At 43.3% G+C, this 23625-nt stretch overlaps 1 protein-coding gene across 3 annotated transcripts; it reads right to left on the bottom strand.

The window, feature by feature from the left end:
• Positions 1 to 323: 323 nt before the first annotated feature.
• Positions 324 to 23625, bottom strand: LOC110486197 (F-box/LRR-repeat protein 19). Of its 3 annotated transcripts, XM_021557620.2 has the most exons (11): positions 22903 to 23622; positions 15422 to 15607; positions 8581 to 8724; positions 8284 to 8370; positions 7485 to 7667; positions 6858 to 6890; positions 5324 to 6546; positions 4927 to 5090; positions 4607 to 4768; positions 4124 to 4345; positions 324 to 3792 (listed from the first exon to the last, which is right to left on the bottom strand). In XM_021557620.2, exons 2-11 carry the CDS (start codon positions 15590 to 15592, stop codon positions 3635 to 3637), a joined length of 2547 nt encoding a protein of 848 aa, XP_021413295.2. In that variant the 5' UTR covers positions 15593 to 15607; positions 22903 to 23622; the 3' UTR covers positions 324 to 3634. The 3 variants fall into 3 exon arrangements, with proteins under 3 accessions (XP_021413295.2, XP_021413296.2, XP_036796750.1); XM_021557621.2 differs by lacking the exon at positions 6858 to 6890 and having other exon boundaries at positions 22903 to 23625; XM_036940855.1 differs by lacking the exons at positions 15422 to 15607; positions 22903 to 23622 and having other exon boundaries at positions 8528 to 8640.

Below are 23625 nucleotides of genomic sequence, written 5' to 3'. Positions count from 1 at the left end.
TGCCACAGATGGGTCTGACCACCATTAATCAAATAAGAACTGTCTTATAAATTAGGGTAATTTTAAATGACACCAGCTATATAGTTATCTAGCATTGTAGGTGCGTGAGACAACTTTACCAGCATCATGAATCGTGACAAATGAAATGAGTGATTACACTATGTGTAATAACTACATAAATTAATGAACGAGTTAACTTACGTGATATTCAGGTCAAGCTTATTTGACGTGTCTGACACGCGAAGACCCGAACGTGGACAAAGTGTGAGCTGCTATGTAGGCAACATAACTTAATGTAAAATCTGAGAAATCAGGCCACACAGTGTAAAAACCACCCCACTGTCTTTTATTTAGTTAGTCATTTTACAGTAGTCACTCGTAAGTAGCTGCCTTGAGTTTCTCTTTTTCACATCGTTCTGCTTTTTCTCATTTTGATCAACACAATGGAAGAAATAATGAACAAATAAACAAGAGCAAAATGAAAATGGATAAAATGCCCCTTCTCAAAGAAAGCAGGAATTTTGGCAAGAGGTGATGACAATGTTGATCCAGTGCATCGCTCTGGTGCAATACAGTTTGGTAGAGACAAGACTGTCCAATCTAGGGGCCAAGTCTGAGTCAACTTGACTAGGCTGGGGTGTTGGGATCAGGATGTGGGTGAGAATGACAGATTTGAGTCTGGAATCATTTCCTTATCGGACTACCGGATCAATTCCGATGAACCACCACCCATTTACTTTCTCTGAAAGTGGTTGTCAGTTTAACTTTCGATATGCTTTCTCATGCTAGAACATACTGGATGACAAGGAGTAGTAACAACTCCACATTACTGATGGAAGTAAACAACATTTTTGGAAAACTGACCCATTGTCTATGAAAAGTTAAATATTGATTCGGATGAGTGTGTATGGCAGAAGGCAATTTTCCACCATATATTGGACATTTGCGTCACTGTAAGCCTCAGCCCACCACAATTACTACGTGGTAAACTCAGCTCTGTAAGCAGCATAGCTTAGTGGCAAACAATGACTTAGCTATGATCTAAAGTAGGACCCAACCTGAGCTAACATTGAAACGCGCTGGACTACCCAGCTAAATGGTAACTAGCATGGACAGCTAATTAGTTATATTTTTGAATCAAGCTTGAGGTTCATGATTGGTCTTTTTTCATTTGACCTGTTTTAACATATGTATACCTCTTTCTGGGTAATAAAGCACACTATAGCTCAGTGTTCCCCCCTAAATTGTCTTATGATCGATCAGTTAGTGCAATTTTGGTACCAATGCTTTGTACGCAAGTCTATAAATTCACACAGGAATACGAAGCGATTTAGAATACACTGGGTAAAGATGAAACCAACCTTTTAGGGAAATATGGATACCTAGTCAGTTGTACAACAATGCAACGGGACAACAACCATTTGTCTAGTGGCTCAATAGTTACTTGGCAGGTCTCTAGCCCTACATGTATACCCCAAAGAAGCTGATTTGAGTTCTAATAATGGTTTTGGGAATTTTAACAGAACCGATGAGGATGGAATCACTGAAAGTCTAACAGAATAGTTGAAAAGATAAGGAAACACATGATTTAGATGAGAATTACAGATTGAGGCTCAAGACTGTCCACCACCCCGCCTAGAGTTGGTGGGGTTTAGCTCCAGATAGCACACAGCAGCAAGATCCACTGTGGCACTGAAGCACAAATACAGATCAATATGGCTCAGGAAGTGGACAACCGCTATAGAAGGAGGAGAAACAGACAGACAAGGGAAACACATGACTCAACCTGGCATGGTTGAGTCCAGCATTGCAGGACAAAGTGCTGTCCAGTCCAAAACTGAAAGAACTGGCCCTATCAGTCCGATAGCTGTTTGAACTGGTCCAATGCAGCCCGATTCAGCTGAATACCGTTTACCCATGTCAAATACTGCTCATGTTAATTCAATACAGCTATAAAGTATTTTCAATTTCCTCTCAACCAAATTCAATACAGCTTGGGCTGAATGACCTCCTGTACATACTGGTTTCAACCGATAACATCCATTATTAATAATGATAGTTGTTCCTTTTCCTGCTCACCCTGACTGTTGACGTTGGTATCTGAACTGGATTGAGAGTGGATTGGTTAAAAAAGTTGAGACTGAATAAAAAAATACTGCACTGGATTTGTGATTAGAGTCAAAACCCAGCATGCACAGGGGTAACCCTAATGGATAAATAATTTGGGGGTTAATGCTGCAATTGAGTCAAACCCTCATCCTACAAGACCTTAAGGTAATGGCATTGCGATGCAGGTTGGATGGGCTGGGATGTTCCTGGCTTTGGAAGATAAGCAGCATGTGGACACTGACATGAAAACCCAATTCTGGGGAAATATTCAAAGTACCTCACATCTGAGGCAGAAGTCCAACCAGGGTCAGCCTTAATTTGAATCCCGCCTGCCACGTGGAGCAGCGAGCTCAGTGCATCGGACGGTCTTGGCTTTCGACAGTTTTCCCAATTCATACTCAAAACGTGTCAGTCATTCACTTCTAAGTTCGTGCGGTCGTGATCTAGACTGAACCAGTCTGCACATATACAAGATAATGTTACATCAGCCAGGCATTGTGAAGCAGGGAATAAAGGGGCCTTGACCAATTCCAGGTCTGGTATGGAACAGTACGGTAAGCATGGTTCATTGCAGTCGGGCACAGCAAAGGTCCAGCTCTCTGCATAATGTACGCACACAGCGCAGACGGTGGGCAGCATAAGCTGCAAAAGGGAAATGGGAGCAGAGACAGAGTATGATGGGAAGGGTTGTCCAGGGTACGGAGTAGGACAATCAGATTCACAAGGATGGACAGACTATAAGAATGGCACGTTGGGCGGGAAGAGGTTGTGGTCGGGGCTAGGAGTTTTGGGCTCTAGTGGCTCTCGGCCATTGAACAGGATATGTTGGACCTTGAATGTCCTTACCCCCCTGAAAGATTGAGGGCACCAGAGAGCTTAGTGGTGAAGGAAACAGACAGGTCATATCTCCGTCTCTTTCTCGCTCCAATTGTCACATTAACACTGTTTACATCTCACACATACTTAAAGACACACACACACAAACACCAGCCCAGCATCCGTCTGTACATTAAACGGCTTCTGATGGGGCGCAGCCTCTAGCATCGGGTACATTCTTCGTAGTCTGACGCCACGAAATAGGAAATAGATTCCTTCGTCAGGAGCTTTTAATTATGGAGTGCAAATTATGCTAGTTCAATACGGCGGCGCAAGTGCAGTGCCTTTACACATGTCAGCTGGATAATGTGTGCCATGGTTGGTGTGAGGGTAGGAGGGAGGTATGGGGCGGAGAGTGGATAATTTACAGTAAACTACATTTATATACACACACCCATTGTACAGATATTGAATATGTACATGCTGAAACATTTTCAATGATGTCCGTTCACAAACAAGTCAATCCAGAGAAATGTAGGCAAAGGTATATGTTTTCTCATTCTCTAATCCCCCCTTTCTCTTTCGTGGCTCCCACTGCATGTCCTTTTCCCTCTGGCTAGCTCACTGCCCACATCACAGGGTCCCCCTCGTTCGCTTATCTCTCTGTAGTGTGGCGGTGGTTGATGTGGGGGGTGGGCGTTGCAGGCCCTTAGCTGTTCTTGAGCAGCACTCTATCGTCAGGGCAAGGGAAGGAGAGGAGCTGACAGACATCGGGGGTGAGCAAGGTGCAGGAGCGCAGGTCAGCGCTCTGTAGGGAGGCACAGCGGCGCAACAGGGGCAGGCACTGCTCCGTCACCTTCACACAGCCTGCGGACAGGAGGAAACAACAGGAGGTTAACAACCAACGGTTAACCAACATAACCACAATGACTGCAACACTTCCATGAGTATACCTGGTTTAAATATTTGAATCAGGAGCCAGGTTGATATTGTTCAGAAATAAGAGGACAAGTACCTCTATATGTTGCTACTTTAGCATGACTAAACATCTCAAAGGGAAGAAGAGGTCAGTATCTGGAGCAGATCCCTGCTCATTAGTGGTCTGAACCGGCAATGCTCAAATACACAAAAAAAATAAAAAAACAGGGTACCTACCTTGGTGTATTTGGGGCTAGTGAGTCTACCGTGTAGTCTTTACCTGCCAGGTTGAGGTGGGCGAGGCTGTCCTTCAGTGGAGACATGGGGGAGGTCAGTGTGTGGATAGTCTGGTCCGTGATGTTGCCACACTGACTCAGGTCCAGCTTGGTCAAGTGGGGCAGGTAGCGCACCAAGAGGCGGGACGTGACATCTGTCAAGTCCAGCCCGGCCAATCGAAGCTCCGTTACGTTCTGGAACCTCCCCCCTCTGCTCTCTCCATGAGCTTTTTGACCAAGAACAAAGCAAAATATGTTACAGGACTTTTAAGATTCAGTCTGTGTTTATCATGCTTATGAAGGGGGCGTGGTTGTTCACTTGCAACAACATTCAATGGAAACAAGCATGACAGTACAGTGAAATTAAACAGTACATTACAGCACAGATTGGTATTTGTGATATCAAGTCTATCCAATGAACACAACATGGCATAATGTATTGCAGGTTATGGATGGCTAATCAATCATGCGAGTGACTTGTCACTAACCTGTCCGAGTGTCAGTAGGGGGCGCCAGTAGCTCCCTCAGGTGCGAGTCCTTCATGTCTTCTACCCGGCTTAAGTCGAGCAGACGCAGGCAGGGACAAGCAGCCTGACACAGGGCCGACACAGAGGACCAGGGACAGCCCGACACATTCAGCTCCAGTAGACCTGGGAGAGAAAGAGGAAGGCCAGGAGTTAGCGTAATCTCTGAGGCAGACGAGCAATACGGTGACGACAGCCCAACTAGAATAGGACATGATCAGGCTATATTGATGGAAAAAAAGGACGTAGTAGGGAGGCAGAGGTGTTGAATGAACACAAGATACCTTGTAGACGGTTGATGAGCCACATGAGCTGCTTCTTCGAGATGTTGGTATAGCTCAGGTTAAGGGAGACTGGTTGCCTGCGGATTATACCACTCAGCATAGGAGGGGTGATGGAGCGCTGCCGGCTGAGGTCAATCTGAGTCCACAATCTCTTATCACAGCACCTGAGAGAGCAAGAGAAAATAAAAGACTGGGATGAAAACAAAAGAAAGTCTGGTCTACTGTACACCACAGAATTTGAGACACTGCAGTCAATGAATATCCTTTCAGGGATGGTTTTCTATTGTTCTCAACATCAAAGACGCATTTCTTAGTAGTCCAAACAACTGTGTGTTGAACCACCCTCTTCCAGCCCAACCGGATGCTGACCACATCTGAACCCTTTGTCTAGACTTACCACCGGCTCCATGTCCGACAGACCCTCATGCAGACGCACAGCTCCCTCTGGATGAGGTGCTGGAAGACGCGGAGCCAGACGTCGCGGGGCATCACGTGGGAGGAGCCGCTGTCCAGGGGCAAGCAGTGGGGCTCGGGACAGGCGGGCGGTGGCCGAACCAAGTGCCGCTCCATCTGAACAGGCCGGGGAGGCGAGGGCACAGCAGGGGGGCTGCGTTTCATCATCTGCGAGCGTGGAGCCATCCGGGAAGGCTGTGACCGGGGTGAGGCGGCGAGGGCTGACATGCCCCCTGAGGAGTTGCTGCCTGGGCCCAGCAGCCCCCCCCCTCCCCCGTTGGATGTGGTAGTGGCAGTAGAAGCGGAAGAGTTGCTACTGTTCCTCGACGTTGGTTGGGACCCTGTTTGCTTGTTGTTACGGATCTTGTTGCCCTTGTTGCCTTTGCCAGTTCCGTGTCGGTGGTTGGCCACCGAGCCGCCGCTATTGTTGGCGTTCTCCTTCTCCTGAGTCTCCCGGTCCCTCACCCCTGCCCGTGTCCGTCCATTGCGCGTCTCGGAGCCATTGCTGCGCTTACCGGAGAAGCCCTCGGAACCTGGCGAGGGACCGTGGCCGGACGAAGGTGGAGGCTGAGTGGAGGAGAGAGGGGAGGGTGGAGGCAATGGGGTAGACTTCCGACTCCTCTCCCCGCTCTCCTCGTCATTCCCGTCCGTCGTGAGCCCCTTGCGGCCCCGTGGAGGTCCCTCCCCCCTACGCCGAGGCTTGTCTCCCACAACCTGCTCCTCCACCGCATCCTCCTCTTCCTCCTCCTTAACACTTCCCTCAGAGTCCTCACTGGCACTGAAGCCCAGCTCCGCCAGCCTCCTGTCCCTCTCCCTGTCCCGTTCCCGGTTGCGCTCCCTCGCACTGTTGCTGTAAGCGACGGGTACGGGGGAGGAGGGTTCAGAGCCGCGGCGGCCATCTGAACCGGAAGGCGAGTCAGAGTCGGACTCAGAGTCAGACTCGGAACTAGACGAGCTCGATGAGCTGGACTCGCGGACACGCTCAAGGAGTTGACACATGCGCTTGAAGCGCTCCAATTTCTCGCGGTGGTGCGAGCGCTGGTCCTGGCTGGCCGTGGAGGTGGGGGACTGCGTGGAGTTGGAACCCCCTCCGGAACCCTGGCTGCCTCCGGTGGAGGAGTTGGGCCCATTGGACTCTGCAGTCTCTGACACGTTAGGCTTCTGTTTCTGTCATGGGAGGGATAACGTTAGTGAAGAGAGTGATAGAGGAGCATGAACCCTAACCTTTACCATTGAGAAATATAACTAAGTCAACTAAGAGATGGATTCAGTCCGTATCTCGGAAGAACCGCGTTATCGCTTGATTGCCTTAGAATTTCAATGTTCCCGCATTCATGGTAAACACTGCAGATGTCAGCTCAATCAGAAATAACTTTTTAAATGTACTGGGATCTACCGCGATACAGATTGAATCTAGCTCTTAGTTACCATATGCTTTATGACGGAGCTTAAAACTTGATCTTCATATGAAAATGTACCTTTTTCAAGCGTTTTTCATGTGCCCCTTTTATCTGAGTGAGAAGGTCAGACAGAGACAAGAGTTGGCAAGCTGCGTTCATAGCAACTGGTCACACCTAGTAGGCCTCTAAGCAATGATACACTGAGCATACAAAACATTAAGGACACCTGCACTTTCCATGACAGACTGACCAGATGAATACAGGTGAAAGCTATGATCCCTTATTGATGTCACTTGTTAAATCAGTGTAGATGAAGGGGGGGAGACAGGTTAAATAAGTATTTTTAAGCCTTGAGACAATTAAGACATGAATAGTGTATGTGTGCCATTCAGACCGCAGCGCTGCTGGGTTTTTCACAATATTTTTGATACACACAGTTTCCCATGTGTATCAAGTATGGTCCACCACTCAAAAGACATCCAGCCAACTTGACACAACTGTGGGAAGCATTGGGGTCAACATGGGCCAGCATCCCTGTGGAATGCTTTCTTCCCCTTTTAGAGTCCATGCCCTGACGAATTGAGGCTGTTCTGAGGGCAAAAGGGGGGTATGCAACTCAATATTAAGGTGTTCCTAATGTTTGGTATACTCAGTGTGCATGCTGCTAAATGTTTGCATACAGCAACACTGCAAAGATCTTCCAACCTTCTTTTTGGGGCCGCTGTCCTGGGGAAGCTCCTTCTCCTTCTTCCTCTTGTGACCGTCCTGCCGCCCCCCGTCTTCTAAAGAGGGGGGTTTCTTTTTGGTGGGCGGAGGATCGTCTGTTAGCTTCCATCGGCCCACCTCCCCGTTGTCCATCCGCCTCTTCCCTGAACCATCACCCCCGTCCTGATGTGTGGAGAAAGGGGAAGAGGATTTAAGAATATGTACTGTGCATTCGTGAATGTATTCAGACCCCTTTCCACTTTGTTACGTTACAGCCTTCTTTTAAAATGAATGTAAAAAAAAAAAAATCCTCAATCTACACACAATATCCCATAATGTCAGAGCGAAAACAGGTTTAGACATTTTAGCAAATTTAAATAAAGAAAATAACTTAGAATTGAGCTCAGGTGCATCCTGTTTCCATTGATCATCCTTGAGATGTTTCTACAAATTAAATTAATTGAACATGATTTGGAAAGGCACACAAGATCCCACAGTTGATAGTGCATGTCAGAGCAAAAACCAAGCCATGAGGTTGAAGGGATTGTCCATAGAGCTTCGAGACAGGATTGTGTTGAGGCACAGATCTGGGGAAGGGACCAAAGAAAAATCTGCAGCATTGAAGGTCCCCAAGAACACACTGGCCTCCATCATTCTTAAATGGAAGAAGTGTGGAACCACTCCTACCTTATCAACCATTATTGATTAATCCATACAATCATAGATGTCCTTCGTCACCCTCTGGTTTAGTTTTATCAGCAGAGCCTGACAGACCAGTGTTCCCTGTCACAGTTCTCACCTTACTGGTCTTGCCTTCCTTGTGGCATTTTGGACACTCCCAACAATTCGGGATTTCATCATTTATGATGCCTTCTGCTTTACCCATCTGTAGGTTGGAGAAAATAAACAATGAAATCAATCATTCAATCAATAAATGTATGTAACCAATACTAGACAGAGCAGACATTTGACTTAGGACAGTATGAATGGAAGATTGTGTGTGTGTGTATATGTGTGTGTGAGAGAGAGAGAGAGAGACACACTCTACTTCTCCAGCTATGACAGCCGGCCATACACATGGAGGGTCTGGCCCCACCTTGAGGCAGCTGGGGTGGATGATCTCGTTGCAGATGGTACACTCCATCAGAGAGAGGCTAAACTTCTCTTCTTCTGTGTCCACTGTGTCCTCCTTCCCCGCCTCCCCACACGAGAAGCACACCGCTGTGTGGGGCAACACAGGCTGCAAAGAAGAAAATAAAAACATAACACGTTATATAACCAAGTTATACAATATAATATACACATTAGGTGTGGAATGTAGGCCTGTATTTATTCAATATAAATCAAATATTGTATGTGCGTAACCAATATAATGTGTATATGTAAATAAATCAAATATTGTACGTGGGCCCATTCAGGATAGAGGGCTCAGAGTTGGAGCTGTAACTATGTATTCATCCACTATGGATGGTATGTTTATTAAGTACCGTATTCAAATTGACACTCAGAAAAAAATATTGGACACCTGCTGCTCTTATGAGAACCTAGCTAATTGAGAGCGTGTGGATGAAAGCAAATGCATTAAATTTAGTTTAGTGGGTTTTGGAGTGTTTTCAGAAGCACAGGGACAAAGCGCTATTTTTATTAGGTTTATTTTCTTTGACACATTACCCCAGTTGTCCAGCTCAACATTTTCATTAACCTGCCAACAGTGGAATTTTGACAGTATGAAAAAAAAAATAAACTGAGGTGGAAATTATTCACTTATCAAGCCCCCTAAATAAATATATATATAAATAAATAAATAAATAAATATATGAGGCCAACAGAATCTAGCCTAGATCCATTGACAAATGATTATGCATTAATATGAGAGTAGGTCTTCAATCTGCACAGATTCTGTGGATTAGTATCTCCGTAGACATCCAACCTAATTTCTTTCCTTCCCCACAAGATATGTTTTCTAGAGACAGATAGCCAGGAGACTAACTGATCAAAGCAAATTCCTACCCTCCAAAAAAACAAACCAAGGAAACGCATCACATTTCCCACATCGAAACTACCAGCCATCTATGCCATTTGAGGCATTCGCAAACCAATCTATTATTTTTTTATTTTGTTAAATCACACCCTAAAATCACTGAAGGAGTTCTAACAAGCTTATCCATTTTCATGCAGGGGGTGACTACTCTATTTTGATGACAATCGCATTCTGAAACAGCTTTTCTAAACCAGAGGGGCCGATTTGCAGAACGTAAGCAGCAGCGAACAGTTAACATGTTGTATGTCATACAGTGCCTTCAGAAAGTATTCATTCCCCTTGACTTCCACAATTTGTTGTGTTACAGCCTGAATTCAAAATTGATTAGTGATTTCTCTCTCTCACCCATCTACACACAATACAACATAATGAAAAAGTGAACGCATGTTTTCAGTAAAATGTTGCTAATTTATAGAACATGTTCTACATAAATCTAATTTACATAAGTATTGACACCCGAGTCAATAGAAGCACATTTGGCGTCGATTACAGCTTTGAGTCGTCTTGGGTATGTCTGTATAAGCTTTGCACATTCTTTCTTTCAGATTTTCTCAAGCTCTTTGAAATTAGATACATATTAGCGGTGAACAGCAATCTTCAAGTCTTTCAAATGGGACTCAAGTCTGGGCTTTGGCTGGTCCACTCAAGGACTTTCACATTCTTGTTCTCGAGCCATTCCAGTGTTGCATGCTTGGGGTTATTGTCCTGTTGGAACGTTAATCTAATTTGCACTCTGAAGCAAGTGCTTATTTGGCTGTGTTTATTTTACTGTATTTGGCTCCACTTATTGTTCCCCACCCTTACCAGTCCCTGCCGCTGAAAACATCCACATACCATGAGGCTGCCACCACCATGCTTCACGGTAGGGAAGGCTTTAGACAGGTGATGAGCAGTGCCTGGTTTTCTCCCGACATAAGCCTGAATGCAAAGTGCTAAGAGTAAAATATTTGTCTCATCAGACAACAGAATCTTTTGCAAATTCCAGGTGTGCCGTCATCTTCCTATTTCTCAGGAGTGGCTTCCATTTGGCCACTCTCCCATAAAGCCCAGATTGGTGAAGTGCTGTAGAAACTCATTTTTTACTTAGCCAGGATTGTCCACTCAGTAACAATTGCCACTGTTTTCCAGGGATTCTTGGGTTCCATAGAACCAATAAAAAATATATACAGCATACCCACTGGCATACATACAAAAGCACATCTAAGACTGCTTTCCTTCTGGCAGGTTCTCCCATCTCAGCCAAGGAACTTTCTAGTTCTGTCAGAGTGGTCATTGGGTTCTTCGGTCACCTCCCTGACCAAGGTCCTTCTTGCCTGGTTGCTCAGTTTGGTCGGACGGCCACCTCTAGGCAGAGTCTGGGAAGTTCCATATTTTTGAGACTAATGTGCGCTTGGAAACTTTCAACACACAACAATTGTTTTATACCCTTCCCCAGATACACAGTGGCAAGAAAAAGTATGTGAACCCTTTGTAATTACCCAGATTTCCGCATAAATTGGTCGTCAAATTTGTTCTGCCTTGTTCAGGGGCAGAACAACATATTTTTACCTTGTCAGCTCGGGGATTTGATCTAGCAACCTTTTGGTTACTGGCCCAACGCTCTAAACACTAGGCTATCTGCCGCCCCATCTTCATTTAAGTCACAACGATAGACAGTGTGCTTAAACTAATAACAAACAAATTACTGTATTTCTCTTGTCTATATTGAATACATCATTTAAACATTCACAGTGTAGGTAAAAAAAAAAAAAAGTATGTATTTGAACCCCTAGGCTAATGACTTCTCCAGAAGCTAATTGGAGTCCAATCAATGAGACGAGATTAAAGATGTTGGTTAGAGCTGCCTAGCCCTATAAAAACCACTCAGTTTGAGTTTGCTATTCACAAGAAGCATTGTCTGATATGAACCATGCCTCGAATAAAAGGGGTCTCAGAACACCTAAGATGAAGAATTGTTGACTTGCATAAAGCTGAAAAGGGTTACAAAAGTATCTCTAAAAGACTTGATTTTCATCAGTTCAAAGTAGGAGAAATTGTCTATAAATGGAGAAAGTTCCACCGTTGCTACTCTTCCTAGGAGTGGCCATCCTGCAAAGATGACTGCAAGAGCACAGTGCTGAATGCTCAATGAGGTTAAGACGAATCCTAGTTCACACCAGACATCAAAGAATATTGCTGAACTGAAACAGTTTTGTAAAGTTCAAAATTCTTCCGGACCTTTGTGCAGGTCTGATCCGCAACTACAGAACATGTTTGGTTGAGGTTATTGCTGCGAAAAGGAGGGTCAACCAGTTATTAAATCCAAGGGTTCACAAACGTTTTCTTGCCACTGTATGCCTCATTACAATTCTCTCAGAGATCTACAGATAGTTCCTCAGATTTCATGGTAGTTTCTGCTCCGACATGCACTGTAAACTGTGGGAAATTATACAGGACAGGTGTTTTTCTAAATCATGTCCAAACAATTTAATTGGCCACAGGTGGAGTCCAATCAAGTTGTAGTGACATCAAGGATGATCAATGGAAATTGGATGCACCGGAGCTCAATTTGGAGTGTCAAATGGATGTGCATATTTATGTAAATCAAGGGGTTTGAATATTTTCTGAAGGCACTGTAACTGTAGTCATCAATGGGTTATGTCAATCAATTGTGTATCATAAACCAAATGAGTTTATATTCCAGTGTAAACAGCGGTTTCTGTTTAGATGGGATCTCAATGAGTGTGAGGGATATGCCAAAAGCTCGTCCTTTCACATTTGGGAAAAAAATGCGGGTCAAAACATGTTAGCAGTGTATGTGGAGACTCCCTTCACATATTTATTGTTTGGCAGGGTGGAGGGTTTGTGTAACAGGAAAAACAACCTTAACTTCAGTCTTGCATGGATAAATTACAAATGTGTTACCGAGGTTAATAAGGCTATGTAATGTGCTCTATATAACAGATGCCAATCAAATATCATTATACATCGAAAACGACAAAAGCAAGTATACAGTGCATTCGGAAAGTATTCAGACCCCTTTTTCCACATTTTGTAACGTTACAGCCTTATTCTAAAAGTATTCAATTGTTTTTCCCCTCCCTAAATCTACACACAATTGACAAAGCAAATACAGGTTTTTCGATTTCTTTACAAATGTATAAATAAACCGAAATAACATATACATACGAATTCAGACCCGTTACTCAGTACTTTGTTGAAGCACCTTTGGCAGCGATTACAGCATCGATTATTCTTGGGGATGACGCTACAAGCTTGGCATACCTGTATTTGGGGAGTTTCTCCCATTCGTCTACTCTCAAGCGCTGTCAGGTTGGATGGGAAGCGTCGCTGCACAGCTATTTCCTGGTCTCTCCAGAGATGTTAGATCGGGTTCAAGTCCGGGCTCTGGCTGGGCCACTCAAAGATATGCAGAGAATTTCCCCAAAGCCACTCATGGGTGGTCTTGGCTGTGTGCTTATGGTCGTTGTCCTGTTGAAAGGTGAACCGTCATCCCAGTCAACCTGCTCCAGAGCGCTCAGGAGCTCATTCATTAAGGATCTCTGTACTTTGCTCCGTTCATCTTTCCCTCGATCCTGACTAGTCTCAATCAATTTAATTTTACGACAGGTGGACTCCAATTATGTTGTCGAAACATCAAGGATGATCAATTGAAACAATACACCAGAGTTCAATTTCAAGTCTCATAGCAAAGAGTCTGAATATGTAAGTAAGGTATCTGGTTTTTAATTAATATTCGCAAAGATTTCTAAAAAACAGTTTTTGCTTTGTCATTATGAGGTATTGTGTGTAGATTAACGATTTTTTATTTATTTCATCCAATTTAGAATAAGGCTGTAACGTAACAACAAGTGGAAAAAGGGGTCTGAATGCTTTCCTTATGCATGTATGTACTGTGCATGTTCCACAAATTAGTGTCAGATGTTACAGCCTATCTAGAAAATGCAATCAGTTGGAACAATTCATACACTACCATTCAAAAGTTTGGGGTCACTTAGAAGTGTTTTCCATGAAAACATACATGAAATGAGTTGCAAAATGAATAGGAAATAGTAGACTTTGAAATAATTGTGTCCTTTAAACTTTCCTTTCGTCCATTGGCAGCAGTTACGACCTTGCAGACCTTTGGCATTCTTGTTGTCAAATGTTTTAGGTAATCTGAAGAAATTTCACCCCATGCTTACTGAAGCACCTCCCACAAGATGGATTGGCAAAATGGGCACTTCTTACGTACCATACAGTCAAGCTGCTCCCACAACAGCTCAATAGGGTTGAGATCCGGTGACTGTGCTGGCTACTCCATTATAAACAGAATACCAGGTGACTGCTTCTTCCCCAAATAGTTCTTGCATAGTTTGGAGCTGTGCTTTGGTCATTGTCCTGTGGTAGGAGGAAATTGGCTCCAATTAAGCACCGTCCACAGGGTATGGCATGGTGTTCCAGATGGAGTGGTAGCCTTCCCTCTTCAAGATCCCTTTTACCCTTTACAAATATCCCACTTTACCACCACCCCCAGACCATCACATTGCCTCCAGCATCTTTTCATTTAGTCTGCGTCTCACGAATGTTCTTCTTTATGATCCGAACACCTCAAACTCTGTCCATAACACTTTTTCCCCAATTTTCCTCTGCCCAGTTTCTGTGTTCTTTTGCCGATCTTAATCTTTTCATTGGCCAGTCTGAGATATGGCTTTTTCTTTGCAACTCTGCCTAGAAGGTCAGTATCCTGGAGTCGCCTCTTCAACTGTTGATGTTGAGACTGGTGTTTTGCGGGTACTATTTAATGAAGCTGCCAGTTGAGGACTTCTGAGGCATCTGTTTCTCAAACTAGACTCTAATGTACTTCTCCTCTTGTCTGGTTAGTGCCAGTTTGCGCTGTTCTGTGAAGGGAGTAGTACACAGCGTTGTACGAGATCTTCAGTTTCTTGGCAATTTCCCGCATGGAATAACCTTCATTTCTCAGAACAAGAATAGACTGACGAGTTTCAGAAGAAAGTTCATTGTTTCTGGCCATTTTGCGCCTGTAATCAAAACCACAAATGCTGATGCTCCAGATACTAAACTCGTCTAAAGAAGGCCAGTTTTGTTGCTTCTTCAAATCAGCACAACAGTTTTCAGCTGTGCTAACATAATTGCAAAAGAGTTTTCTAATGATCAATTAGTCTTTTAAAATGATGAAACTTGGATTAGCTAACAACGTGCCATTGGAACACAGAAGTGATGGTTGCTGATAATGGGCCTCTGTACGCCTATTCCATTAAAATATACTTATTTGTTTTCATTTTTATAAGCCGTAAATAGTCATTTACAACATTAACAATGTCTACACTGTATTTCTGATCAATCTGATGTTATTTTAATGGACAAAAAAAAAAAAGTTTTTCTTTCAAAAACTAGGACATTTCTAACTGACCCCAAACTTTTAAACGGTAGTCTACATTTACTAATGGATGCAATAGAGCAGTGGCACTTTTCCTAGTGAGAGTATAATAATAGGGCTGGGAATCGTCAGGGACCTCACCATACGATGTGTTGCCAATACGAAATGTATTGCAATTTTCACAATTCTATATGTTTTGTAATTCGATACTGTGATATTATTGCGATTCGATGTTAAAACATATTGTTCACCATATGTCTACGGCAGAGGGGCAAGAGAGAGCCATGGGAAGTTTTGATCAGTCATGGAAATAAAAATGTGCTGAAAACAAATTGGCTGCCTATTTAAAAAGAAGATGGAGAACAAGCTATGAAGGACAAATACTGGAATTTTGGTGCAGGTACAGCCAACTAGCTCAAAAATAATATTGTAAAAACCCTACAACCTCAAAGATAATATCCTAATATGTAACTATATCGATTTCTCCCCCCATCACTAGTGTGTGTTCTAACTTACCGCTGTGCACTGTCGGAGCAGACAGGACTGCTTCATCCTTCCAGGCCCGCCAAATTTTTTCATGTCCTTGCAGAAGTGGCACTCGCCGCACTCTGTCCGCATGCAGGCCTGACAGCGCCGGCACCGCGTCCGCCGCCGCCGTGCCCCTCCCAGAGCCTTACTGCCTGACATCCCCTCTGCAGTCAACTGAGGAGAGGAGAGAAACAAGTCAATACAAATACAGTGGGGCAAAAAAAGTATTTACTTATTTTCCACCATAATTCTCAAATAAATTCATAAAAAATCCTACAATGTGATTTTCTGGATTTGTTTTTTCTCATTTTGTCTGTCATAGTTGAAGTGTACCTATGATGAAAATTACAGGCCTCTCTCATCTTTTTAAGTGGGAGAACTTGCACAATTGGTGGCTGAATAAATACTTTTTTGCCCCACTGTATATACTAGATGCCAACAGCCAGACCTCCCCTCGGGAGAGAAAAAAAGTGATACAGGTAAACACAAATGTACAGAGCGCATTCAGAAAATATTCAGACCCCCATTTTATTACGTTACAACATTCTAAAAAAAGTTACATCTTCACAGAAAACAGAAATACCTTATTTACTTAAGTATTCAGGCCCTTTGCAATGAGACTCGAAATTGAGCTCAGGTGCATCCTGTTTCCCTTGATCATCCTCGAGTACCTAAAGGACTCTAGAACCATGAGAAACAAGATTCTCTAGCCTGATGAAACCAAGATTGAAATCTGAATGCCAAGTGTCATTTCTGGAGGAAACCTGGTACCATCCCTATGGTGAAGCATGGTGGTGGCATCATCATGCTGTGGGGATATTTTTCAGTGGCAGGGACTGGGAGACTAGTCAGGAATGAGGGAAAGATGAACAGAGCCAAGTATGGAGAGATCCTTGGTGAAAACCTGCTCCAGAGCGCTCAGGACCTTGAGACTGGGGCGAAGGTTCACCTTTCAACAGGACAACGACCCTAAGCGCACAGCCAAGAATACACAGGAGTGGCTTTGGGACAAGTTTCTGAATGTCCTTGAGTGGCCCAGCCAGAACCCGGACTTGAACCCGATTCAACATCTCTGAAGAGACCTGAAAATAGCTGTGCAGCGACACTCCCCATCCAACCTGGCAGAGCTTGAAAGGATCTGCAGAGAGGAATGGGAGAAACTCCCCAAAAACAGGTGTGCCAATCTTGTATCGTCATACCCAAGAAGACTCCAGGCTTTAATCGCTGCCAAAAGTGCTTCAACAATGTACTGAAAAATGTCATATTTCAGTTTTTAATTTTTTATAAATTAGTAAAGATTTCTAAAACTTGTTTTTGCTTTGTCATTAAGGGTATTGTGTGTAGATTGATGACAGGGGAAAACTACTTTATCCATTTTAGAATAAGGCTTTAATGTAACAAAATGTAGAAAACGTGAAGGGGTCTGAATACTTTCCAAATGCACTGTACATAACAGATAGTCCTATGCACTACATATGCAGCCTATACCATATGCACATACTGTCTGACATCGCCGCTGCAGTTAACTGAGGAGAGGTCAACACAAACTTTCCATACAGTGCCTTGCGAAAGTATTCGGCCACCTTGAACTTTGCGACCTTTTGCCACATTTCAGGCTTCAAACATAAAGATATAAAACTGTATTTTTTTGTGAAGAATCAACAACAAGTGGGACACAATCATGTAGTGGAACGACATTTATTGGATATTTCAAACTTTTTTAACAAATCAAAAACTGAAAAATTGGGCGTGCAAAATTATTCAGCCCCCTTAAGTTAATACTTTGTAGCGCCACCTTTTGCTGCGATTACAGCTGTAAGTCGCTTGGGGTATGTCTATCAGTTTTGCACGTCGAGAGACTGAATTTTTTTCCCATTCCTCCTTGCAAAACAGCTCGAGTTCAGCGAGGTTGGATGGAGAGCATTTGTGAACAGCAATTTTCAGTTCTTTCCACAGATTCTCAATTGGATTCAGGTCTGGACTTTGACTTGGCCATTCTAACACCTGGATATGTTTATTTTTGAACCATTCCATTGCAGATTTTGCTTTATGTTTTGGATCATTGTCTTGTTGGAAGACAAATCTCCGTCCCAGTCTCAGGTCTTTTGCAGACTCCATCAGGTTTTCTTACAGAATGGTCCTGTATTTGGCTCCATCCATCTTCCCATCAATTTTAACCATCTTCCCTGTCCCTGCTGAAGAAAAGCAGGCCCAAACCATGATGCTGCCACCACCATGTTTGACAGTGGGCATGGTGTGTTCAGGGTGATGAGCTGTGTTGCTTTTACGCCAAACATAACGTTTTGCATTGTTGCCAAAAAGTTCAATTTTGGTTTCATCTGACCAGAGCACCTTCTTCCACATGTTTAGTGTGTCACCCAGGTGGCTTGTGGCAAACTTTAAACGACACTATTTATGGATATCTTTAAGAAATGGCTTTCTTCTTGCCACTCTTCCAAAAAGGCCAGATTTGTGCAATTTACAACTGATTGTTGTCCTATGGACAGAGTCTCTCACCTCAGCTGTAGATCTCTGCAGTTCATCCAGCGTGATCATGGGCCTCTTGGCTGCATCTCTGATCAGTCTTCTCCTTGTATGAGCTGAAAGTTTAGAGGGACGGCCAGCTCTTGGTAGATTTGTAGTGGTCTGATACTCCTTCCATTTCAATATTATCGCTTGCACAGTGCTCCTTGGGATATTTAAAGTTTGGGAAATCTTTTTGTATCCAAATCCGGCTTTAAACTTCTTCACAACAGTATCTCGGACCTGCCTGGTGTGTTCCTTGTTCTTCATGATGCTCTCTGCGCTTTTAACGGACCTCTGAGACTATCACAGTGCAGGTGCATTTATACGGAGACTTGATTACACACAGGTGGATTGTATTTATCATCATTAGTCATTTAGGTCAACATTGGATCATTCAGAGATCCTCACTGAACTTCTGGAGAGAGTTTGCTGCACTGAAAGTAAAGGGGCTGAATAATTTTGCACGCCCAATTTTTCAGTTTTTGATTTGTTAAAAAAGTTTGAAATATCCAATAAATGTCGTTCCACTTCATGATTGTGTCCCACTTGTTGTTGATTCTTCACAAAAAAATACAGTTTTATATCTTTATGTTTGAAGCCTGAAATGTGGCAAAAGGTTGCAAAGTTCAAGGGGGCCGAATACTTTCGCAAGGCACTGTACACTACAGTCAACTTGAAAACAAGTTAACATCCGGACATCCATTCTGCTGTAACTGAAGAAAATAAGACAGGTTAGCACAAAAATACACTGCAAATACAGATAGGCACCACAATCTGAATATCACCTCATGTCATATGGGAGGGAGGACAAACAGTTCATGAACATACACAAACTGGGATGTTCTCCAAAGAGAGGATAGATAAAGAGAAGGAAAGAGAGAAGGGACAAGAGCTTATTCAGTGAACATACTGAACACGCATGCCAGTGCATTCATAAACATTTAAGAGACAGAGAGAAAGACTGACATTGCAAACACTAGTGAGCAACAAGAGGCCAGTCTGCTCTCTAGACTACTCCTCATACATACACCATAAGTGCTGACAGGCTATAACTATAGCATATGCTCCATGCTCCTTACCCCCATGTTATAAAATACAACAGGGCAAATACTGTAGGGAGTGTATGGAATCTCAGCATTCCATGGCCTCTAATAAAAATAGGATTGGTTTACTCTTAGCCTAAGCCCATGTGACAGGCCCCAAGCTAGATGCATAACTTGGAACACAAAGCCTTGGGAACTTATTTCTTGTACCAACCAATCTCACACCGCCCCTTCTCTCTAGCAACTAACACAGGTGATCTTAAATTTCCTCAAAACAGCTAAGATCAAAGAGCCCGTGGCTAAAGCACCGAGGCCCTGGGTCGTCTCGTCTGTTAAACAATAATGTGGTTCCTGCCTAGAACGAGAGACTGGTCAGGAAGATCCTTATTGCATCATGAGTGACTGAGGATGTTGAGGGGTTTTGGGAGATTCAAATTGCATTGCGCTGGCAACTAAACAGATATTTTAGCCTGAGAGAATAGGCTTTGAAATGTCTAATGGTCCCATGATTCATCATTCGATCGTGGACATTTTTTTACAATCTCAGAGATTTTGAGTAACTGCGTTTCAAATTAAGTGCTCACTGACGCCACAAACTCTGTCTCTGTGGACCTTCAGCCAGTGCATGAACTGCATTAGGCTACCATTTCTTCTATTTTTAGAACCTTTAAAAAAAAGAGGCCAAGTTTAATGTTGGTGCCACAATCTCTGGATGGTACTTTAAGGCATAGTGCTTATTTAAAAACCTATAAGTAACAGAACTGCACAGGCCTATCTACTGCACAATCACATGAGGGTTAGGCATATTTTGCCTGTTACAGGTAATACACATCGATAAATGATTATTTTCAGAAATAATGTAAAAGTATTTTTTTGTACTTCGGTGGATATTTAAAAAAATATTTAAGTGAATAAGTGCATCGACGACATCGTCCCCACAGTGACAGTAGGGGAGGCCATTTAAAACACAAGACATTTAAAACAGGTTAACTTTCGAGGCCCAGCTGGCAAGTGTCTTCACTGAAATTCCTGACCCAGTCTGTTATATCTACATGTTTCAAGCAGACTACCATAGTCCATGTGGCCAAGAACACCAAGGTAACCTCTCTAAATGACTATCCCCCATAGTACTCACATCTGTAGCAATAAAATGCTTTGACAGGCTCGTCATGCCTCACATCAACATCATCCCAGACACCCTGGACCCATTCCAATTCGCAGGCCTCCCCAACAGATCCACAGATGACACAATCTCTATAGCAACGCACACTTCCCTCTCCCACCTGGACAAGAGGAACACATATGTGAGAATGCTGTTCATTGCCTACAGCTCAGCATTCAACACCATAGTGCCCACCAAACTCATTATTAAGCTAAGGACCCTGGGACTAAACACCTCCCTCTGCAACTGGATCCTGGAATTCTTGACGGGCCACCCCCAGGTGGTGAGGGTAGGCAACAACATATTCGCCAAGCTGACCCTCAACACGGGGGCCCCTCAGGGGTGCATGCTTAGTCCCCTTCTGTACTCCCTGTTTACCCATGACTGTGTGGCCGCACACGACTTCAGCACCATCATTAAGTTTGCTGACGACACAACGATGGTAGGCCTGATCACCGACAGTAATGAGAAAGCTTATAGTGAGGAGGTCTGAGACCTGGCATGTGATGCCTGGACAACAACCTCTCCCTCAAGTTCAGCAAGATAAAGGAGCGGATTGTGGGCTACAGGAAACGGAGGGCCGAGCTCATCTCCATTCATGTCAACAGGGCTGTAGTGGAACAGGTTGAAAGCTTCAAGTGTCTCGGTTCCACATCACTAAGAATCTATCATGGTCGACACACACCAACAGTCGCAAAGAGGGAACGACAACGCCTCATCCCCCTCAGGAGGCTGAAAGAATTTGGCATGGGGGCTAAGATCCTGAAACAGTTCTACAACTGCACCATTGAGAGCATCTTGACTGGCTGCATCACCGCTTGGTATGGCAACTGCTTGGCACCCGACTGCAAGGCGCTACAGAGAGTGGTGCATCCAGCCCATTACATGACTGGGGCCAAGCTCCCTGCCATCCAGGACCTCTATACCAGGCAGTGTCAGAGGAAGGCCCTACAAATTCTCAAAGACTCCAGCCACCCAAGTATTTGACTGTTCTCTCTGCTATGGCACAGCAAGCGGTACCGCTGCACCAAGTCTGGAACCAACATAACCCTGAACAGCTTCTATCCCAAGCCATAAGACTGCTAAATAGTTAATTACATCTGCTACTGTTTACTATCTATCCTGTTGCCTAGTCACTATCTCTAGTTATATGAACACATATACCTCAATTACCTTGTACCCCTGCACATCAACTCGTTACTGGTACCCCATGTTTACAGCCAAGTTATCATTACTTATTGGGTCTCATTACTTATCTATTATTTCTATACTTTCTATGTCTCTGCAATGCCACTGTTAGTCTACACCCGTTGTTTACAAAGCATGTGACAAATAAGATTATATTTGATATCATGTCAGATGTATAGTAGGGTTGGGCCATATTTGAGTAGGGTTGGGCCATATTTGAGAAGACCTCTTCAACAATATGCTACTCCAAATATTGCGATATCCAAAAATCCTTGCGCTGTTAATGACTAAATAATTTCAGACTGTGCAATTTGTGTGCTTATTTACAATATTAGTCGCATTCTCATTAAATTATCTCTGTTAATTCATTTGGAATTATTTTTTACATATTGATACAGCCTAACTGATAAAACTGCACAGTTTTGATTTGTAAAGATCAAATAGAGTATATATAGTCTTGCACTTCCCGATATATCATCAATGTCAAATATCACAATATAATCAAATATCAGCCCAACCCTAATTTGTAGGTTATACTTTGCATGAACTAATGTAGATAAACAGATGTGTGTGGAATGCGACAGAGTAATGCACTGACAGCTAGCTGGCTTGGGGGGTGAAAAGCAGAGATGAGGATAATATAGGATGTTATAAATTAGAGCCAAACATGGACCAAGTGTATCGGTCTCTCTCCATCTCACACAAAGAGAGGGGCTAAGGAAGGAAAGAGGGTAAGGAAGGACAGAGGCGTGATATTGCAGAAACTGAACTGAGATAGATGTTAGTACCAGTCAGGCACTCGTGAAATCAAAACAGTAATTTCAATGTGTGCCTCCCCAGAGCAGAGGAACCTTTGCCAATTAAGCCAAGTCATTAAATGGATGTGTTATAGTGCAGTGAACTTACATCCAGCGACCTGTTTTATAGGAAATAATTAAGTAAATACTGGGGTTTGATTAATGAGATGGCAAGAAATAATTCAACCAAGTCTTGGTGTTGCTAGCTGCTGTGGCAAGCAAGCTTGTTAGCCTGCTTCCTAACAACCACAACAAGCATTTACTTTGCACACAAATCACGTATTGATAAAACATGCTTGTAATTTTTCATAGCAATGTTGTTTGTTGGGAGGGACTTGTCCATTCTGTAAGGATACATGGCTGCCCACATTATGGCCTGTAGCGCAAGATTGAATTGGATGACTAGCTAACGTTAGCTAGCTACAAGGAAGATGCGCAGCCAATAACTTAGCAGCTAACGTTAGCTAGCTAACTAACCAGTGTGGCTGCTTTACTGGCTACTGTACGTAGTTAGTTCACTGCACGGTGTGTAGTGAACATGCTGTACACGAGTAACATTGAAAAAATGCATAGTTATATCAATGAATAAAATGATCAATTGATTACACACAGTCCTCCGTCATCTCTCCTCCATTCGCTTCCCTGCAATGCTCTTCCTCTTTCATATTGCTCAGTATCTTGCAAAAATACTGTAGTAGATACCTGATCACTTTGAATATGTGCGTTTAGTGGTAAACTGTTACAATTACTAACCTCTTTGTATCGAGTCGCATACTCCTTGGTCGCGCATTAGAAATAATATTATTAGCCAACAGTTAGCTAGCTAGCTTTGATATTAGCGGTTAGGGGATCGCTTCCTTGTTTCTTTCTCCTGTAGCCTTTCTTGCCGATTCTGGGTCCCGTATGGCACGTTCATATGCGTTCCATGTTGTTACAGTAATAATGGAGCTAGAAAGATAATTCGATTTTTCCTTCTTACCGGTCTACTCTAGATTAGGCAGAGATGTAAAGGGTTGCCGAATGGGTATGTAACAATACATTTCAAGACGCAACACAGCGTTTTCTGTGCCATTCACTCCATTCTTTGACCCCTATCCCTGTTTCTTGGTCTCTCAAACGTCTTCCAACGTGTTCTTGAGGTCTTCAAAACATGCAAAATGGCACGTGATTTCGAGAGAAGACGTTTTGTTAAAAAATATCTTATTTCGCAGCTTAAATGTCTACTGCGGGTTTCCCTATAAATTCCAGTCAAAATGAAAGAGAAAATCTGAATAGACGGATGAGCGTGGCTATTGTTCTCGTTTTCTATTGTGTGATTCTTGTTTTGTGTTTTTTTTATTAGCTCGTCAGCAACCTTGCTACTTTAATCCGAATACACGTTTAATCGTCCGTATGCTATTGGTAAGATATGTGGCAATCGTTCTCCATTTTTGTCTCGAAAAAATTAATTAATAAATAAATATAGTAAATAAAATA

The sequence above is a fragment of the Oncorhynchus mykiss genome, chromosome 13 (genome assembly GCF_013265735.2).
Source record: "Oncorhynchus mykiss isolate Arlee chromosome 13, USDA_OmykA_1.1, whole genome shotgun sequence".
In the NCBI taxonomy this organism is placed as follows: Eukaryota; Metazoa; Chordata; class Actinopteri; order Salmoniformes; family Salmonidae; genus Oncorhynchus; species Oncorhynchus mykiss.
The sequence above is the reverse complement of the archived record's forward strand: the minus strand, read 5'-3'. Positions and strand labels throughout refer to the sequence as shown.

What these genes read in the sequence shown, in the direction of transcription:
- LOC110486197 (XM_021557620.2), bottom strand. Translation starts at nt 15,592, where the DNA reads ATGTCAGGCAGTAAGGCTCTGGGAGGGGCACGGCGGCGGCGGACGCGG. An exon ending in TCCACCCCAGCTGCCTCAAG is followed by an intron (nt 8,371 to 8,580) that starts GTGGGGCCAGAC and finishes TCCAACCTACAG; the next exon opens with ATGGGTAAAGCAGAAGGCAT. An exon ending in ACAGCGGCCCCAAAAAGAAG is followed by an intron (nt 6,891 to 7,484) that starts GTTGGAAGATCT and finishes CTTCTCACTCAG; the next exon opens with ATAAAAGGGGCACATGAAAA.